Genomic DNA, 20,228 nt, shown 5'->3' on the forward strand with positions numbered 1-20,228 from the left:
ATATACTGAACAGCCCAGGTCGTAATTCCAAAACATCATGGGAAACATCATGGGAAACACCATGGGAAGCTCATGACTTGGTGTTAAACAAACAGCAGTAGTTTACTAAAACCAGCTGAACACCAGGCTTTTGAGGTGGCTTCTGGACGCTTCGACCTGCAGAAGCTGAGATTGACTTGCCCCAGCCATCCCGACAATTTGTTTCTTCCTAACATCCTTTTGTACTAGAAAGGCTTATGTTTAAATAGAAAACAGTGGAGAACATAGTAAAAACTCCAAAAATTGAATTAAAATTTTCCAATCTGGGGCTAAACTTAAGTCATCTGTGAATTATTACATCCTATTAATAAGGCCACTTAAGCAGATGTCGTTCACTTTGGCAGAGAGGAGTCGAGACCTCTGGTTTGGTGCTACTGTGAAGATCGGACTTACAGAGGGGCAATCCCTAGCAGGAACTAAAATAGTTCATTCAGACCCTCCTGGCATCACGGTCTCCAGGAAAGGAAGGGCGCATGCCTGATTTGCATGCTTTGGGCAGGAGGTCCTCCAATAGATTCCAAAATCTGACAAGAAATTTGTCCAACTCCCAGTTTAGCTCCAAATGTTCTGGCCCCAAAATAGAGACTGTTGGTATGGCACACAGCGGTGATGCACCATTTTATGAATCAGCTAAACACCGTATCTGCGTAATCCTGTGATATGGCATTGCCATTGGTAGTAACAGGCCGCCAGCTTTGGACTGAGCTTGCAAGGCCTCAGGACTGAGGCTTGCCAAGCTTGATCTCTCTAAGCTCTTCCTGAGCTGTCTTGCAGCTTTTATTTCCTTTCTTTTCCTTTCTTTTGAACCTTTCCTTTCCTTGTTGGCTTTATAGATAATGTGCATTTGCCCATTAAAAAGATTTTGATAACACCACTTGGCTTCTTCTCAGTTTTAAACACAGACAGACCTCAGTATGCACTTAGATGCAGAACCTCCAAAATGCCAAGACAAGGTGATCACCTGCTGAAGAGTATTTCTGCTTGGTTCCCTCACCATGTGAGCATGCAGTACTTGAATAATTATCTCTCAAATCCTAAACCTCCAGTCTCCTGTCTGTAAATAGGTACTGAGGACAACAGTTAGGTCATGCCTATGACAAGCTCTGAGCACTGAAGTCCTCTGTGATTTGAGTGACTATAGTGTAAGCACACAAACACCAACCCCACAGAGGCACCTGGGCTGCCTTCCACTCATTCCTTCACTGGGTCAGTTTAAGACAGCACCAGGGCTGAAAGAGGCTGTCCCACTGCCTGCTGCTGAGACCTTTATTTCCAGCTCTGTGTTCTTGCTCCTCTCCTGCCAACAGAAGCACGTAAACAACTGATTTGCAAGTCAAGCCTTAATCTGTGTTACTAATGCGAGTTCCTAAGGAAAGTGAGCAGCACAGGTTGGCAGGATGACTTCTTTCAGTGGCCATGCCAGCCCAGAGTCTACTTTAAGACAGGATGAAAAGTGTATTTTTTACTTAACATTTTTGGACAGCCAACACCCTCAGGGCTCTAGCCTCCTTTTATACTAAGAAGCATGCTTCCAGCTACAGCTTTTTAGGTAGAACTTAATAAAGACATTCTGCTGCAGGACAAGAGGCTATCCTTGCTCCAGGTTTTCTCAGAGTAACTGGTAGCAAATGAAATACAGTAAACTGTATTGTTTTCTCCTCTTCACATGTCCAAAGCAATTGAGCATGTCGAAACAGCTGGCCCCCTCTCATGCAGCAGGCTGCAGAAAGCATCACTATTTGTAACTGCCACCCTCTGTGAAGCCCTCCTACCATTTGGATTTCTATTTTATATAGTAATGTTTTCCATAACATATTATTTTATATATTGCTACCTAGTTATTTTGGTAGCATTCTAATAGACCAGATACGGGAGGATCTCCAAATGTTTTGATAGTGAACCAATCACTGCTTCCTTTCTCAGGCTGTTTTTAAGTGAAGGTATAAGATACAAATTCATGCTGAGGAAATCACTCAAGCTGGATTTTCAGCATTATGCCATAGAACACATTTTGAGATCTACAGCAGAACATGATTTTGCCACAGAATGTGCTGAAAAACATTGAGGGGGAGGAATAGGAGAAGAGAGAAAAACCCAACAAAACAGACAAGAGAAATACCACTCTGCTCCCTGAAGTCTCATTTCTCACTCTTGGCACACATATTTCTTGAGGAAGGAGGCTGAGAAAGTCATCAAACTTTGCTGCAAAGGGACAAGGAAGGAACAAACGTACTTGTGAAATGAGGAGCTGGCAAGCTGCAAGCTCCCTCTCGCTGGCATTCATCTTCCTGTTGGAGTCTATCTGGGCACTCTCCAACTGCTTGCTGCGGTTCACCAGAGACTTCACCTCAGACTTCATCTTGCTGATGTAAAGCCGTGCCATGGTGAACTCCTCCTCAATCACCCCATTCACATCTGCTAACTAAACACAGAGAAGATTGCAGTCTTGAAGGTGTGATTCTTAGAGGTAAGTCAACCCAAAGCAGTCTTCCTGCTGTGAAACTCTTGTCTAGAGCTAGGAAGTTTCTGTGAAAGCACAGCACCCTCAAGGAGTACCCACAGACCTTCAGGTCACCTTTAAACATGTTAAACCACTGTTCCTTACTATCTTCACTGATAAGCCTCAAAAGTGAGAAATTAAGGCTCACGCTCACAGCATGCTTCATCAGTTTAGTGGTTCAACATCTGAAGTAATCAAGCTCGCCATCATGGCAAGAGCATATTTTGGAGAAACCTCCGCATGTCACCAGCACAGGAAATTTTCCTTTTTTCAAACTGCTAAAAGCTGAAAAACATTTTCAAAGTACTCGTTAAAGAACTTTCCTCTTGAAGGATTGTGCTTCTTCAATAAGGAGCTGTAAGACAGACATGGGTCTGGAAATCTCACCTGGCAAGAGAAAAGTAATCGCTCTCATCTCTAAATATGCATATCATTCTATTTATACATCATTTCCTTCCCTGGTTTTAACATGGTGCCTTTTATTTGTATGTCTTTCTCTTAATGGTTTTTCTTCAACTACTTAATTCATGTAACCCAGTGACAAGCTGTGAAGGTTCTCCTTGAGCGAACATATGGCTAGCAACTTCATTTGCTTTTCGCCTTTTTCCAAGCACTGCAAAGGGGAAGGAGGCACGTGCTGTATCTTCTCTCAAGGGCCTAAAAAATGCAACTGCTTCCAAAACTCTCAGTCTGCTCTGAAATTAGACACACTTTGAGAAGATGCTAATTGCCAACAAATTTGAAATTATTCTTCTAAAAGCTTCTCAATCTGGCCTTATTTACACTGACAGCTGTCCTGTAAAGTGCTGACATCTTAGTTACTATAAAAATTTGTACCCAATAGCCTCTGCCTCCAGTTTCAAAGACCTCCTCTTACAGTTCCTACTACAACGGCCACCAGAGGTTGCTGTAACATCTAGCAAAGTCTGGCCTTTCCATCCTGGCATCTGCATAACCACATCAGATGACAGGGATAGTGCCCTCCACAGTAAGTGCAGGCTGGAGCATCTGTTGATTTAAGAGGCTTTACCAGGATATCAGCAACTCTCAGAGTCAACTCAAAACACTCCAGCCACACATACTCTGTTTTAGGTTTGAATATTCAGGAAAGTTCATAGCTCAAAAACTGTGAACTAAAAGCAGGAGAATGAAGTGCATTGCAAAGAATTTACATATATGCTGAAAATTAATTTCTTAATCCAGTTTTAGCAATTGCTCTTTTTCACATGGTTTTAAGTGGACAGATAAGATGACATTAACATCACCAGGAACATGTTCCTGGCCATGAAATGTTTCCATCAGAGATGTGCCATTTAGCAATGACCATACAGGTATCTTCTGTGAGACTCAGCATTTTGCTCATATACAACAGAAGTGTGACAGAGTAGCCACCTCCTCTGCCGTATCTGTAAACCCAAGAGCCAGACAGAAAGCAAATTTCAAAGTGAAAGTGGACAAAATTTGCTCCATCTCCAGGCATGTTCAGGTGCCAAGGTTTCTGTTGCTTCAACCACCTTCACTCCTGTTCTTATCTTCTTACTTCAGAGGAAAAGGATCCTCTGCAACTTTTCCTCTGTAAAGGTCATTAGTCAATATACAAAAGTTAAGCTGGTCTTACCGTCATGCAACTATTTATGTGGTATCTAGCACAAATTTACCAGTGCTGGAAATCAGTAATTTTAAAGCATCTTCTGTTCAGAAACACACATGGAAGCGTGGGCTCTTTGATGAAGCCAGCCAGTGTTGAAAGGTCATAAGCACCAAAATACAGAAGCCATAATTTCCGTACAGGTGTTTTGATTTGGGTGCCCTGGACAGCCGTCAGTACAGACCTCTGGCTTTGGGAACTGTTCACCTTCAGCTACACAACAGTTTTAGGACAAGCTTCAAACAAAAAGATAGCCAGACAAAAGACAAATCTCACCAATAAAGATTCTTCAGAGTCTGGGAATACTGGGTCATGCCAGCTAACGAAGGAGTAGGGCTATGTGTGCATAGTTTGGGGAGGAACTCATCTCCCTCCGTTAATAAATGCATAAACACACAGATAGGCTGCATTAGTCTGGCCGCAAACATGGAGCTTGGAATAAAAGTGGCAACTGCATGCACAGACACTGACTGACCATCTCTGACCCAGACAAAGGCCTCTTCAGTATTTTACTCTGGTTCTAGCCAGGATTTAACAGCAGTGTCCTGGGAGAAGGACTGCTGTATCACACGTATTCCACATCAAGACTTTTATCTTGCAGGACGTGGGTGGGGCAACCAATAAAGATAGCCAACTTACTGTTTTAACATCGTTAGTACCAATGATACCTCCAATCTCTCCCAGGTCCTTAAGCAGCAAGTTCAAGATTTCTGTAGCTCTTTTCTTCTGATGATTACTGAGCTCTTGCAACTGTCCCAACTCCCTCTGGGTCGCTGTCAGGGCACTCTGAAAAGGTTTAAGAGCAAAAATTACCCTTCCCCCAGCAGTCTGGGCATCAGTTCTTGTGTGATGACTAGGTTACACCATAATGTCTTGTACTTTCCTGAATGTGCCTACTAGCTCAGTGCACTGTCATGTACAATTCTACCTTGCCATAATCCGCTTTCGCAACTCACTTGCTAACAAGCCTACTTCAGATCTATTAAATGTAGTAAATCCGGTAAGAATCTTATTTGCATAATACATGTCAAAGAAGGTTAATCACAGAGAAACAGGTATAGAAGGATATAAAATCAGGTTCTTTTCAAATGGATTTCATAGGAATCTGTTTTACTGAAGTGGATAACAAAGCTTTCCATGAAAACAGACCTGTTAACAACAGCTTCCTCAGTTTGTGTAATGAATTAAGGAACATGGATGTACTAAGCTAGTAAGCCAATCTTGATTTTTCTCAGATCAGATTTTTTCCTTAAGTTCAGTATACATCAGCTGAAAAAAGCTGGGTTTTTTTCTGATTCATTCCCCGACATCCCCTGACTCCATATAAAATCCCTGCTCCGCAGCACAGAGTCCAGAAAAACACAAAATGCTGCAATTTGCATAAAGCAGATTTTCATATCTTTCTTGGCATAATACAGTTTTTAAATAACCAAAACACAGAATGGCCAGTTCTCACATTCAGTTCAGTTGCCTTTATGGTGTGCAAAAATACAGAGGTTGCAAGAGAGCCACAATCTGCCATCGGCTCCCATAAAGTAGCTTCTGAATTACCTTAATTTTATTCTTTAAGTAAGATAGAAGAGAGAGGTCAGCCTCTGCAAATAATGGATCTTTTAACAGCTTCCCTGTTACTCCCAATTTTTAAACTACATAACAACATAGTTGGCAGCAGTATCTGAAAGATTCCTGGGACAGCACAGGCTAGCAGTTTTCTGGGAACCCCTATGGAAATCTTTACGGGAGGCTCAGAGTTAGGGGGTGAGGAGGGAACCAGCACTATAAACTGCTTGCTCTTACACTCTTCTGTGCCAGCTCATCAGCCAGCTGCTCGTTGGCCCTTGTTTTGTCCTCCACTTCTTGGGATTTCTGGTCATAATTGACAGCTAATTCTTCCAGGGCTTGAAGGACCTCTTTTACTTCATCTTTTGCTGCTTCGTTCTCAATCTGAAGACGGGTCAGCTCCTCTTGAATCTTCTCATAATCTCTCCTAGTGGAGGCCAAAAGCTGGAAACCAGATATCACAGAAGCATTAAGTCACCCAAGAACTCATTCAAAAGACAATACTGAAAAGGGCAAAACCAGACAGAAAGTGTGAGCACACAAGCGTGTGTGCAAGAGAGACAAAGCAGGGGAGAAGAAATCCTGCTACTCTACCAGAAACAGCACTGGTTTCAGCATAATGTATTTGAAGGAAGCAAAAAAGGCTCTGAACTTCAATAAAAAGAAAAATCTTGATCAAATCCTATTTGGACACGAGACTGAGGTAGAGAAACTTCTTTTAAACAGAATCACAGCTCCAAATAAATTTTTTGCCCCCAATCCAATGCTGCAGCTAGGACCAAAAAAGTACCAAACTAGAATGTTTAAACACAGACCCATAACTTTGAACTGAACCAAGTAAAAGGCGCTCTGAGGCAGCCTCAAAGATCTTGTGGCACTACAGAAATATTTTGATAAGCAAACCTGTGATGTTTTTTCTTAGTTATCATCTGAAGCCTGATACTGAAGACAGATTAGCTGCTCATACTTGCTGAGACACAGTATTACCTAAAGAAGAAAATACAGACTTCACCCATACTAGTATTTCCAATCTGTAAAACATATTAAATTTACTATTTGCATTCTATTGAAAGAGATGCTGAAGTTTCAGTAACAGTGCTGACTGTAAGAAATCAGTTGCATGGTCCTCTCCCTTGCCCTTGCACCACTCCATCTTCATTCAGATGTTAAAGTCTTGAAAATTAAGCTATCAGGTTATTAGCACAAAGCCAGACTTAATTGCAGTCGTGTACTGCAGAATGATGTGAAAATAAATAAAAGGTGCTACCCAACATTTATTGCTGATACTCTACTTCAAGAATAATAACAAAATTGGCACTTAACATCACTTAAAAACATTAAATATAGAAAAATAACATAAAACTAGTGCATGAGATACAAGAAAGCATTCATGCTCATACTAACAGCAAAGTTTGGATATTCATTCACAGAACTCACTTATTTCCAAGCCTTCCTCTGTACATATTAGTATAATATTACTGTACTGCAGCTTTCTTGGACAGTAGAACACAACCTGCGCTACTGAATTGTGCTCGGTGGACTTTTGACCTGTCCCACCACTGCTCACTGGCTCCCAGACCACGAAGAAGTTGAGTGTGATACCCCAATCAAAACAGCATCTCTCTAAAACAGACCACCTAAAGGGAGAATGTCAGAGAAGACATTGCTTTTTTTTTTTGGCTCAGAGTGCTAATGGAAAATAGGAAACCAACCAGGCAGCTTCAGACACTGGCACGTGCCCAAAGTGGTGAAGAGAGGATTCAGATGTAAGGGAAATTTATCTAACTGGTAATGCTGCAGCCTCAGAAGCGCACTCACATTATGGAAAAACCCATTGAATTGCCAAAGCCAGATGGCATGTAAATATTTAAACAACAAAATAGCTTAAAATAATCTTTCTACTAAACACAGATGGAACTATTATTTACATTTACTTAAGAAATTTACTGTGTGAATATTACTGCGACTTCAAGTAAAGGCAAGTGTTATGTATCACCTAGAGCATAAACACAGCTCCTCAGAAGATTCTTGTTGATATAATGTGGAAAAATATACCAAGATTTTAAAAGGCTATTAATAACACATGATACCAATCAGTTCTAAACAAAGGGAAGGAGATGATGGCTGCGGCACTTTGCTGATCTGTTCACAGCATGCAAGATGTAAGGGTGGAAGATTGAGAATCCCCCCCAAAGCACACACCCTAAGAAGCAGCCAATGAAAAGGTACCAAAGACACAAGAATCAACACAATGCCATCTGCAGTAGGCCTCTAGATTTATAATTAACCTGCTGGCTTAATCAAGCAGAAAAAGTACTCTGGTTAATTAGGGGGAAGCAGAGTGAGGCAGCTGCTCTGCAGCTAATGGATCATGGAGCTAATCACGGCTCTAAGACAGAACAGGTACATTGCTCCCGCAGCGCAGGTGAAGCTTACTTGTGGAAGACAAAAACTTGAAAAATTAATTCAATTCCTTTAAAGAAAAAAACAAAAATGTCACATTAGCTTTCAAAGGTAAGAGATGGACATACTTCTTGGATGAACCATCTAAACTTTCTGTAGAAGCTATGCAACATCAGCTGCGGAGACTTCAGTAAGTCAGCAAAGCTAGATTAGAATATGTGCAAAAAAGGGGAAAAAATGGCCTATAAGGCAAGGATTAGAGGCCACCAAAAACTTGAGTCATCTTCCAGATGTAATACTGAGTACGGAACACAGAAGGTGGGGAATAAGCCAGTGTAGACAGCATGCTCCCAAATATCTAACACAAATAAAAGAATGCACATCACCCAGAAAATAAGACACAATGTCCTGGGTTCAGCAGTAGCAGTCATTTTTTCTCCTTCTTAGAAAATGCATGTAGCTTTCAAGAGAACCAGTTCTTGTTTTTTCAGGTAAAGGATTTACTCTTTCAGTTCAATGGGTTACCTTTTAGAAAAACCACGACACACAAGAAAAATTGTGAGAGGAAAATAAGCTTTAGATGAGAACACTGACGTAAAAGAGACGGTAGAAGTGAGATAGTGTAAATAACATGTCAGAAAATAATGTTGCTGAGAATGCATATAATTGTTACACATGTATAGCCACGACATGGGTAGCACACAACACAGGTTGATCGAAAGAAAGTTGTGGCAAGTGAATGAAGAATTTAATCATGGCCTAAAATAAATTCCTGAGTGAGGACAAGTCCTCAAAGGTGGCAGGTAAGTCATGACTGATGAGTAACAGACATTTTCATATGTTGTTCTCTCCCTGTTAAGGAGCTAAACCTTGGTAACCTTTTTGAGGGTTTGGATAAGGATTGAGACATGGACAGAATAATTTTCTTCAATTACAAGAGAGGTTTCACACCCCAAAAATGCAGCCAGCATAATGCTGTACTCCAGCTGAAGTGGCTCAGGCAGCTGGGAGAGGCACTCTCCTAAAGAATCATGGCAGTGTTTTGTGCAAAGAGAGACCAAAGTTTTGGAACACTAATGATGGGTGAACTCCTACACCAGGATTCTATATCTTGGTCAGAATAGTGCAAGGGTCTCATAAGAAAAATGTAAGGGGCTTTTTGTTTACTGGGGTTTTTTTAAGTTTTTTACCTCCTCTTGATCCAACATTTGTTGCTTTAGCTTTTCAGCCAACTGGCTCTGCTGGTTGATTTCATCATCCTGCAATGAAAGAGGGTTGTAGATTTTTAGTTTCTTTTCACAGTTCTTGTTTGGTCACTTTTATTTCTCCTTTCTAGAGAAGAAGAAACAATAACACCATAGCAAACCTTGTGCACGTTCCAGTGGTATGAGAGGAGAAAAATATACACGCACAGAGATACACACTAAAAGCAATGCATACATGCAGTTGTCTCTAGTACATATCTAAGCAGAGGTGTCCCTGGTGGTAAACAAGGTACTGAAGTGATCAGAGTTGGACCTTATAACTTTGACAACATATTATGTTTTATAGATGTACAAATACATATACAGTCTCTCTCCCACTTACTCTGTCCCCATATTTCAGCTAAAGAGAGATCATTAGAGACTACAACTTACAGCTCCTCTGAAATGCATCCATGAACTGCATTAATGCTCAAACCACCACACATAACTTGGACCCCTCAACTGCAGAATATGTATTTTCCTACTCCATCACAGCCCTTGAAGAAAATACTGCCAGGTAATGCACAGCCAGGCGTCCAATTCTACTGGCATTTCAACTTCCTTGTTAAGATAGCATCCTCATGGGTAGGAACTGACCTTAAATACAGACAAGAAATGATGATGGACTCTTCTGTACTAGTCCTTCCTCCAAAACACCAGAGGAGGTACACCAAGGACAGCCTCTGACCAAGTCCATCTCTGTTCTTGTGATGGATACCCTTCTCTAAAGGAACTTACTGAAGCTAAATAGTTGCTTTTTATCTTATCACAGTCAATTTTTATTTTGTGTTTCACTGACAAGCATGCTAATAAATATATTCTGATAGCAAATACTCCAACTGAAGTGGCTCGGGCAGCTGGGAGAGGCACCCTCCTAGAGAATCACAGCAGTGTTTCGTGCAAAAAGGGACCAAATACAGCTATTAAGTAGAATACATTGACTCATTGGCTAATATTAAAATAGACCCAGATATAAGAATGGTCTGCACTGTAGCAAGTTATAAATAGCAGTATTTTGGTTTTGTTTGGGGGATCAAATACCTCATTTCCTATAGTACTGCAGTAATGCACAAAATTATGCTTCCTGTGTTTTCTAGGGTAAAATTCAAAGCTGCTGCCAGTTCCCTCAAGAATAATGCAATGGGCTTTGCTACTTTTGATAAGGGAAAGTGAAAAAATAACTGACTTTTCTTTTTCTAATCAATACATAAAAGCTAGAGACACGTACCAGGAATGTATTCACCCCCACAGAAAAGCTGTCATTTCTTAAAGAGTTTAACTGATATTTTGAATGCCATCAACATACTGCTGTGTGCCACTGGACTGTGCAGAGAGACTTCATGCAGAGTTAAGGCTTAAACACAACTGTCCACTCCCTGCCTTGGTATTCAGAAACAGCTAAACTTTAATATTAACATACAAGGAAACAGTGGGCTTTTTTCTGACATTTTCTTGCTAATTACAATTGAAAGTTAAAATCGAGTTTTGATTTCATATGATTAAAGCTACCCTGAAAACTTTTGCTAGATAGCCTTTTATGCTGTTCTTATCCATGATGGGCAATGGTTTTAGTATGCCTTTCCCCCCACACATACTTATCATCTCACAAGCCAAAGCTATTAATGGCAAGCACTCAGTAAAACATATTGCCGATAGCTTTAAGTGCCAATGATGTATTTCAAGCTGAACAAATAAGTAAATAAATAAGCAAGCCACTAGCACTCCAGGCATTGTTCACAGCTAGAACAACATGAACAAAAGAGACCCAAGGGATACTTATATATTTTCATTAAAATTCTAACACATAATAAAGGTATAAGATACAGTCTGCCTTTTTTCTTTCTCCTGTGCCTTCAAGGTGACATTGCAGTTTGCCGAAGGATTCACAAAAATCGCTGAAGGAGTGCTGAAAAGCCTGTACTGAGCCCTTAAAATTAAAAGCAAACTTGGCTCCGATTTTATGGAGAATATCCCCAAATCTATCTGCAGAGGGAACAGAGGCAGATAACTGACATGACAGGACAAAATCCAGTTTTATGCAATGACAGTGTTCTGAGCTCTGGGACATTTTCCATGTCATGGTGTTCAAGAAATACAGAGACACATCCACCCAGTTTGGGCAAGTTTTCCATTTACACACAGCGAATGGAGTCAAACCAAATGTTCACACCTTATCATCCAGCTGTCTGTAGAGACTGGCAATCTCATCATCATATTTCTGCTTCTCCTCTGTTGAGATGCTGGCAACAACTGGTGTGATGTTGTCAATAATGGGGGTGTTATCACAAGGCTCCAGGTTTTTCTGGTCCTTTGCACTGATCTGTTCATCTTCAGGCACAGCTTCTCCTGCAGGCACACAATCCATGGTCATTACAATCCAAGGCAGAGGGTTGCCCAAAACCATGGACATCCTGGGATGGTCCTGCACAGTTGCTAAGAGGGACTCAGAAAAGTCTAGAAGGGTTTTATCTCACTGTGTGAGATGCAACTGCCATGCATACAAATCATAGGCAAAAGTAGGTGTGGAAAGAAGGCCATACTCATTAGAAAGATGATCTCCGCAGTCAGAAATACATTATGCAAAATGCAGCAACACTTTGAATGGCTGCCATTAAAAACACTGAACTCCTGGCTCCCCTTTCACTCAAGCCCTCAATCTATGGGGCTAATCCCACCTATAAACAGAAGTGTAAATAAGGAGGAAAAAATTCTGACTTTCAGCCTAAAGCCTACTGGCAATTAAATGTCTCTTCCTCTCCAGATTTCCAACTGCCTTATCAACTCTCCCTCCCCCATCATCAACTGCTAGAGCACCAGGACAACAAGGAAGAGAGCTGCATTTAAAATTATATTCACCTTCTGCCTTGTCACATCTAAAATTAAAGTGCATACACCAATTTTCAGATGTTGCCTATGCATACCAGACAGGATGTCATCTCTATACATTTGCTTTCAAAATCATCTTCTCTGAGGAATATTTTCTTCAGTAACATTGGTGCATTGCAATCACGAGCCTGATGCAGTTCAGTGAAGACGGACAGGCAAGGCGCTGATGCAGAAATTGAATCTACCATCATTAGAGTCCGGTGAGAGACTCTGCAAGCCACTGAATGCTGCACGCATTGCTCGAGGTGTGGGAAGGTTACGTTCGACCCTTCTGCACAAACAGGTTTTTTTTCCTTTTCTATTGAGAGCGACAATATTTTAGCCCCACGAAGCTTTACTAACCATTCCTCTTGCCAAAACAGTGTAGGCGCTATTTATCTTACTGGCAGGGAAACAAGTACACAGGACAAATATATCAAAAACCAAAAAAGCGGACTCATTCAGGCCCCAAAACAAAACAGGGCATGAAAGAGCAAGTCCAACTAATGAAGAAGATACTTTTTTCAAGCTTCAAGCATGAAAAAAAGTAATTTAAAATCAAACACCAAAACCTCTATAATAAAGTACTTAAATCAAAACACTTTTTGCCCTATTGTTAATGGCTTGACCATATTTTATATTATTAATGAGAAAAATGTAAATTGATTTTTCATTGTTGCGTTTTACTGGAGCAGACTAGGAAAGGTGGGCTTGATCAGACCATGGGACCTTGCATACATGGCAACACTCCTCAGGCTGCAAAGAATCCATCAGGAACCTCCCAAAGTTAATCTTTAGATTTTCATTCCCTGGATGAGAACAACCTCCTGTGCGTAAAACACAGACCAAATTGTGCACTTGGTTATAAGGCTCTGAAATCCTGCTTCAGTGAGAACCCATTTACTGCTACAATTTTTTTTGCATATTATTTTCTAAATTCATAGAATAAACTATACCAATGGAATATTTATGCATCTATCTTGCAATTCATACTCAAGATGCAATTTCTGTGACACTTTCATGTGTAAAGAGCCTCCTTTGACAGAATATCTTTCCAAACAACACTACTGCAGAAGGTCAGCCAGGAAATCAATAGTATTTTGAATGCATTGAATGCATTGGCTGGGTAACGCCAATGAGAAAAACAGGACAGACATAGGGGATGAGGAAGTGCGTATATTTAAACAAAACAATAGAAACTGCATGTTTTAAGTCTCATTTACAAGGCATATAGAAAGAATCTACACAGGGTTTTCGGGGGGGGGGGGGGGTGTCAAAACCCAAAACCAAACCACCCTGTTTCTAGAACAGGAAGGAAATTAAAGTTATCACATTTAGCAAACACAGAAAGAAACACAGAACATGAGCGGGTTATAAATCCCCAGCACTCCTCAACACCAAGAGCAGACCGACCGTCTCCATAGCAATTGCACTATGCTGATAAGGGAAATAATCCCAGTGCTGAAGTCTCCAGAGAAAGACACAGAGCGCAATCATTAGGTAACGATCTCATCTGAAAGGCAAGTAAACAGCACAGTTTGCTGAAAGGAGGAAGCAATTTTTGCACCCATAAAGGTCATGTTTTGTCTTTTAAGTAGTGATTTCACCCAGGATGTTCAAAACCAGACTTGACTGTACAAAACAAATTGTAACTAATAATTAAATCATAGATCTGTTCTTGCTTTAGATACTTCACTTTTGCAAGAGTTACATGCTATTGACACATCAACACGCAGAGCCTGGATGACAAGAAATTTAGAAAATAAAAATGACTCCGAAGAAGCATTATTGAGATTTCAGGGTGCAAGGGGGATGCAGGGTAGTTTTCTTCAGGCTGGGGGGTTGTTGTTGGTTTGGAGTTTGCTTTTTTAATCTTGTAATGTGTGGAATAAAAGTTCAAAGGATGGTTTGCTAAAATTATTTGTTAGCATTTCAGGTTAAATAAAAATTCTTCAATTTGTATACATGCATAAAAATCTTCTTCTTCTACCACACTATACTTGATTTCACAACCTACCCTGAACAGTCTATGTTTCTAATAAGAATATTGGCTGATCTCAACATAAATTTCACTTAAAAGCCACAGAAAGAGACAAATGTGATTCTTCTAACCAGATCACTCTCCTAATTGTTGTAGTAATTATTCTAAAGTTAAACTCAATTATAAAAAAACCCCAAGATCTAGCTACCTTAAAAGCATAGCAGAACTGATTCTCATGCCTGAGGAACAGAGTTCCTTTAAAAGAAAACCAAACATAATGGCATTTTACCTTTTCTTCATTAATATTACTAACATTATTAAAAATTATTCATGTCTTCCTGTATTGTCTACATCTGATATCCTGCTAGTGTTGGCATTTAAAATGGTACCTTCTGTAAATGGCTTCTGCTGGTTTCTTTGGTATTTGCTTCTTCACCTTTCAGTTATTATGAAGTGTGAAATACAACTCTGAATGGTGAACTTAGAATTAGTATGACACTTGTAATTTAAGGCAAGATTAAAATGTATGTAACTTAAAAATGCAAATATATATGCCCATTCCAATTTTCTGGTACGTACCATTTCTCCACCTGTTCAGCTCCAGCTCTAGATGCTGGATAACATTCTTTAGACTCTTGTTTTTGTCTTTCTCCTTCTCATATTTTTTCTTCCACTCCTCTGCGGTTAGCTCCAGATTCACAGAGACTGTGTTCTTGATTGTCTTAGCTCTGTACAACAAAACCAGGTGTCAGTTGCTCTGCAACTTTTATCTCGATACAACAGTAAGGATTCAGAAATTTTTCTGAAACACAAAGGGCAACTACTAAACATTTGCAGTTTTCTGAAGTGCAGTGCCACAATTCCATTCTCTCTCAAACCCTCAGTACCATTACTCCTGGAAGCCTCAACAGAAATTTCTCTTTGTCAAAATCCAGCAGCCACTGACTTAGAGCAGACATGTGTCTGCCTTTTCAGATTCCTCCAAAAAGGGAAGCTCTGGAAACTGTTCTTGGATCAAGGACAAAACCAAGTCCTGTCATTACTGCTCTGCTAGGTAAGCTACCACCTTGCAGCTTCTTCTGGACTGAGACCCACAGTAAGGTACCCTACATCGGTGTCTAACGACAGGCTCACCCCATCTCTTAACAACCACCCCTTGAACTCCACCAACAAAACTCAGCCATATTTCTAGCACCACAGCATGAGAGATGTCAACACAGTAAAGCAGAGATACAGAAACTTATCCTTCTTGAAAGCCAAACAGTGCTTTCAAATACATTTTTGGGGGTGGAAGGAGAAGAATTGCTGGTCACCACCAGGTAACTCAGTTACTGGGCTGAGGAAGGCTCTCAGTGGGGAGGAAGCCTAAACTTGTGCATGTGCCACGGTAGACTGGTTCACAAGTTACTGTCTCTCTAGGCAAAAATATCACAAAATTTAAACTGTTCTAACAATGACCACCACTTTATTATTGTGAAAGTGCCTAGCTCCAACTGAAACTAAACAATTGCATTAGAAAGGCAAAGCAAGCAGAAAAAAATTAAAATAAATGCACAGAACCTACTCTAGGAAATCCACATTTAAAAGAATAAAACAAACAGATCAGTATGAATTAAGAAAACTTTGTATCTTTGCCCTTCACTGCTCTGACAATGAGTCCCTCCAAATGACTCCAGGGTTATTGAATAAAATAGAGGCTAAGGAATAACAGACAAATCTCCCACTGGTTTGTAAAGCACAGGCTGAAACACCAATGTAAGAAACTACATCTGGGAATAGGATATAGGTGCACTGGCTAACTCTCCTCTGGGGCAAGCATGTGTTCTTAATTACGTTGTTCACAGCTCCACTTACTGATTCTAAAGCATCCTTTAAATGTGGCCAATCACTAAAAATCCTGAAAGTTTGTTTTGTCAGCAAGAAAACACTCCCATATTTGTGCCCCATACTGCACTCCAGTGATTTGCACTATGTGTCAAGCAGGAGTTTTATTACCTTAGAAATATTTAAAAATTACCCTGTACTTTTAAGATAATGCCTAATGGTTAGCTTTTACATACTGTCCCTGCCAAAAGCGTGGCTCAAGTTTCCACTCATTTAATTGGGGGGTTGGGGGGTGGGGTGGAGAAATACCATAAAGTCTATTAACATTACCAAGCTAATGATGGATGAAGTACTTACTGGCAACTAAAATTAAAAATAATACATAACCACAAGAAAAGATGGAGCAGAAAGAGAAGAAACTGACTCACTTGTAACAGAGGAGCACATGCACATGTTGATTAGTACAAGGGGGCCTGTGAAGATGAATTTTACTCCTGATGCTTATTTTAATGGTGATATAATTCTTTTTTGCTAGGGAAAATGGAAGACCCAGTAATCACCCATGACTCATGTACCTTCCCTTTAATGTTATTCAGGTCCTTATTACTGACACAGCAGAAAAATGAACCACCACAACCAAAGAGCCTGTAAACGAGATCACTTCCCATAGACAGCAATATTCCTATCAAAAATACTGACAAATAACCCTGTGTATGTATAGTATGTGCACTGCTCTTCAGTCTGGTGCATCACCTGTCCTCCTAGTTGTGTTTCCTTTCCTACAATTAAATGCTCTCCACAAGGAACTCCTGTTTTAGCCCAATTCTATAGCTTTTAAGCAAAGAAAAACCCCACAATAAACCCCAACCAAGCACTCTCACAAAGTATTTAGTTGTTGTCCTAGTTCTTTCAGCTGACATCCTAGTCCTCAGTAAGGACCATCTCAAAAATGTTTCTCTCCCTAGAAAAGTGTTCGTCATGTCACATCACTCCAAGCTCTGCTAGCCAGGTGTGCAGAATCAGTCTGAAAATTATTTTGCCCCGAACAGGAAGACAAGTTTTACTGATTACTGAAAAGAGAAAAGAAACTGAGAGAAATGTAAATTGAAACAACATGGAAACTGGACTTCCCCTGCACATACTGCTTCAAATACTTGAGCATACAACTTCCCAAAGACCTTGGAGCACTTTCATGCATTACAGAGCAAACCCAAAACACTTCTAATTTAGATTTTAAAATAAAATAATTTTTAAAAAGCTATATTACCTTTTAATCTCCTTAATCTGAACTATTCTATTTTACTGCTTGCATTTATTTTTACTTCAAACTATACCCTACAAATAGTTCAGCATAAGAGCAAGAAGACTGAAAACTAACACAGTACCTATTCATCTATTTAAAATTAATTGTCCCTGTGGCTGCATTACTGCCCTGGATCCTTATCCAGAATGAATCAGCAGGACCTTTGTGACTGCTCTTCAGGTCTACAGAGGTGCAGACTCACATTTGTCTGACATTACCTGTAGTGAGAAAATTGTACATGGGGAGGTTTAAACTGAGGTTTAAACCATCAAGACATTTAAACTTCTACCATCAACAAAAACAGTGCAACTCACACCTCAGAATTGTTAACACTCGTTATTTAATTTCTGCATCTTAATAGCTGCATTTTCTCAAAATTTGTGATACACATTATAGCATATGAGATTTCAGTAAAAGCTTATATCTTTAATAACTTAAACTCATGTTCAGCACACAATGCTGAATTAAAAGCGCATAGCAGCCTTTAACCTGATTATGTTCATGACCACTTCCTCCTTTTAAATTCCTTTTTCATAAAACCTTACTGCAGCGACCTGCAAAGTTCTCTTTGGGAAGTTTTTCCTGCATGCTGTTATTTAAGTGAGTAGCTTATAGTTCTGCAGTAAAGGAAGGAAACACTATAGAGGAAGCAGAGATCACAGAAATTCAAGCTTTTTGCAGCTACCTGGCTTGCAGCACACCTTGCACAAATCCCAGCAGCAGATGACAAGGACAAGTTAGTATACTGGTTCTGGCAATGCCAGACGGAGAGCATGTTGCAGAACTGCCCTCCAGCCCTAACCCATACTAATCTACAACTCTCCATTAAGAGGGACTGCAGCCAACTGCCGCTATTGTCCTGCATTTCTGTGTATTCTTACATGAACACAATAAAGGGATCATCTTCCCTCATGAAAATCTAAGGAAAGCTCACATTAAAGGACAAAAGTAGAGCAATGAATTAAAAGAAAATTGTCAGATTAATTTTTTATTTGCGATCTTACTTTCCAATATAAAATGCTTAACAGTGTGGGCTTCAATGCAAAAAATTATGCATGGTGGAAAAAGAACCCATTTTCAGACAGACAAATTTACTATAATTTACAAATGGTTAAATAAATCCTATTTCAAACAATCATAATTAGCTAGTATTTTTTTTCTCTGCTATTACAGAAATAAACCAAAATGAGTAATTTTCCAAGGTATTAGAGTTCTCTTCAATTATAACAAAAGCAGTAATTATATAATGAGCCTATTTTTGCAAACTTTCCAAATGTATTTCATATGGCTATTGGCAACAAACACATATGGAAGAGAAATTTTCTTTCTGGATACTTCCATACTTCTTCTATCCTTGCTTTTTTCTGAGGCCTTGTCCTAAACTGTTAAGATCCTTCAAACGTAAAAATGTCCATGATCTATCATGGTCATCTATCGAAGTTGTGAATATTACATGCAATTCACAATCTTCGTTTTTCTTAACAGTTAAAAAATATTTTTCACAGCCATAACAATAATCCCTGAGATGCCATTCAAGGAGAAAACACCTCTTAAAAGCATCATGAGCAGTATCAGATAAAGCAAACCTGAACATGTTCCACTGAGTTAGCCAACAGAAAATTGCCTAATACCATTATCTTCTCCATAAAATTTCAAAGAACTATGATAATACTTTGCACTTTCTGCAAGAAAAATTACCAGAGTTTCTAAGTAGTGCAGCTGCGGGCCAACATTAACATTTATTTATCTGATACCACAGGGAACGAAGAGACAGTTTTCTCAAGTTCTACGGTACTATTTTGTAACAGCTCCAGAAACATAGCGTCCCTATTTTAAAATGCCTACTCATCTCACTCGCCTCAGCTGGCTCGGAACATGTGGAAGAGCCCATGTAAGTGTCATCCAGCCTAATGCCTAGTAGGACTCACCGCTGCCCAAACATCAGGGTTGACTTTGTTTCTGCTTCATTGAACACAGAAGGAGAACAGCATATAACAATAGTAGTTCTGCAGTTCCCACCAAGGGAATCCTGAAGTATTCGGGTCATTTTGCTGTCTCGGTATGGAACATGGGTTTTCTAATCAAAATATAAGTAAGAGATAAGAACAATTTTTTAAAATAATGATATCCTAATGAGAGAGAACATGAGTCAACAATGACGAGTTTAATGGACTTGAAGTATACAATCCTGAAGAGTAATTGTTTTGACTGTGCCAAGATTGGATAACCACTCAAGTGAAATTCAAGAGAATTAGTTTCTTATCTTTAGCAGAATAGCAAAAGTGTCACTGGTTTGTGCTTGGAAAGCTAATATTTTCTTCTTCCTGAATTGAAATGTTAGCTTTTTTTTTTATATGCATGGCAAAGAAACAGATAAATAAAAAGCCATTCTTCAACAACACAAAACAGGATTACTTACAGTTCCTTCTGCCAAGGCAGATATCACGTTGCCTAAAGCAGACAAAGACTTATTGATATTTTTAGCTTCATCAAGAACAGCACCCTCTGCTCCAGTTTTGCTGACCTACCAAAGAGAGCAGGCAACAGTCAGGCTCAACTATTAGCAAGCGTCTGTACAAGTACAGCTTCAGTGCAGATAGTGCAACAGTTAAAGATACCCTTGGAAGAAAAACAAAGCAAGCTTAACCTCAGCATGAAGAAGGAGAATTTTATATGAACTTTTTTGTTAGTGGAAGCCTGTAATACTTCCCTTTCTTCCAGTGTAAGTGCAAGTTGATCCTTGCTTTGTGAAGGGAAAAGCTGGTAAGGCTGTGCTCACCTGAGGACGCTTGGCGACTACTTCCAAGCCTGAACACCACAGGTGTATTCTCAGGGCACGCTTACTGGCACAGCATGCACCA

The 20,228-nt window shown here is 39.8% G+C and overlaps 1 protein-coding gene across 1 annotated transcript in view; it reads right to left on the minus strand.

Annotated features, from left to right (window-relative positions):
- KIF5C (kinesin family member 5C) overlaps nucleotides 1-20,228 on the minus strand; it is an 89,174-nt gene that overhangs the window by 18,625 nt on the left and 50,321 nt on the right. The window contains exons 9-16 of the mRNA XM_030488622.2: nucleotides 19,787-19,891; nucleotides 19,296-19,444; nucleotides 14,820-14,968; nucleotides 11,565-11,740; nucleotides 9,341-9,409; nucleotides 5,985-6,191; nucleotides 4,827-4,973; nucleotides 2,273-2,461 (exon numbers count right to left, since the gene is read on the minus strand). Of these exons, the coding sequence (XP_030344482.1) occupies nucleotides 2,273-2,461; nucleotides 4,827-4,973; nucleotides 5,985-6,191; nucleotides 9,341-9,409; nucleotides 11,565-11,740; nucleotides 14,820-14,968; nucleotides 19,296-19,444; nucleotides 19,787-19,891 (1,191 nt within the window). The remainder of the gene's footprint in view (nucleotides 1-2,272; nucleotides 2,462-4,826; nucleotides 4,974-5,984; nucleotides 6,192-9,340; nucleotides 9,410-11,564; nucleotides 11,741-14,819; nucleotides 14,969-19,295; nucleotides 19,445-19,786; nucleotides 19,892-20,228) is intronic.

The sequence above is a fragment of the Strigops habroptila genome, chromosome 5 (assembly GCF_004027225.2).
Source record: "Strigops habroptila isolate Jane chromosome 5, bStrHab1.2.pri, whole genome shotgun sequence".
NCBI classification, from domain to species: domain Eukaryota; kingdom Metazoa; phylum Chordata; class Aves; order Psittaciformes; family Psittacidae; genus Strigops; species Strigops habroptila.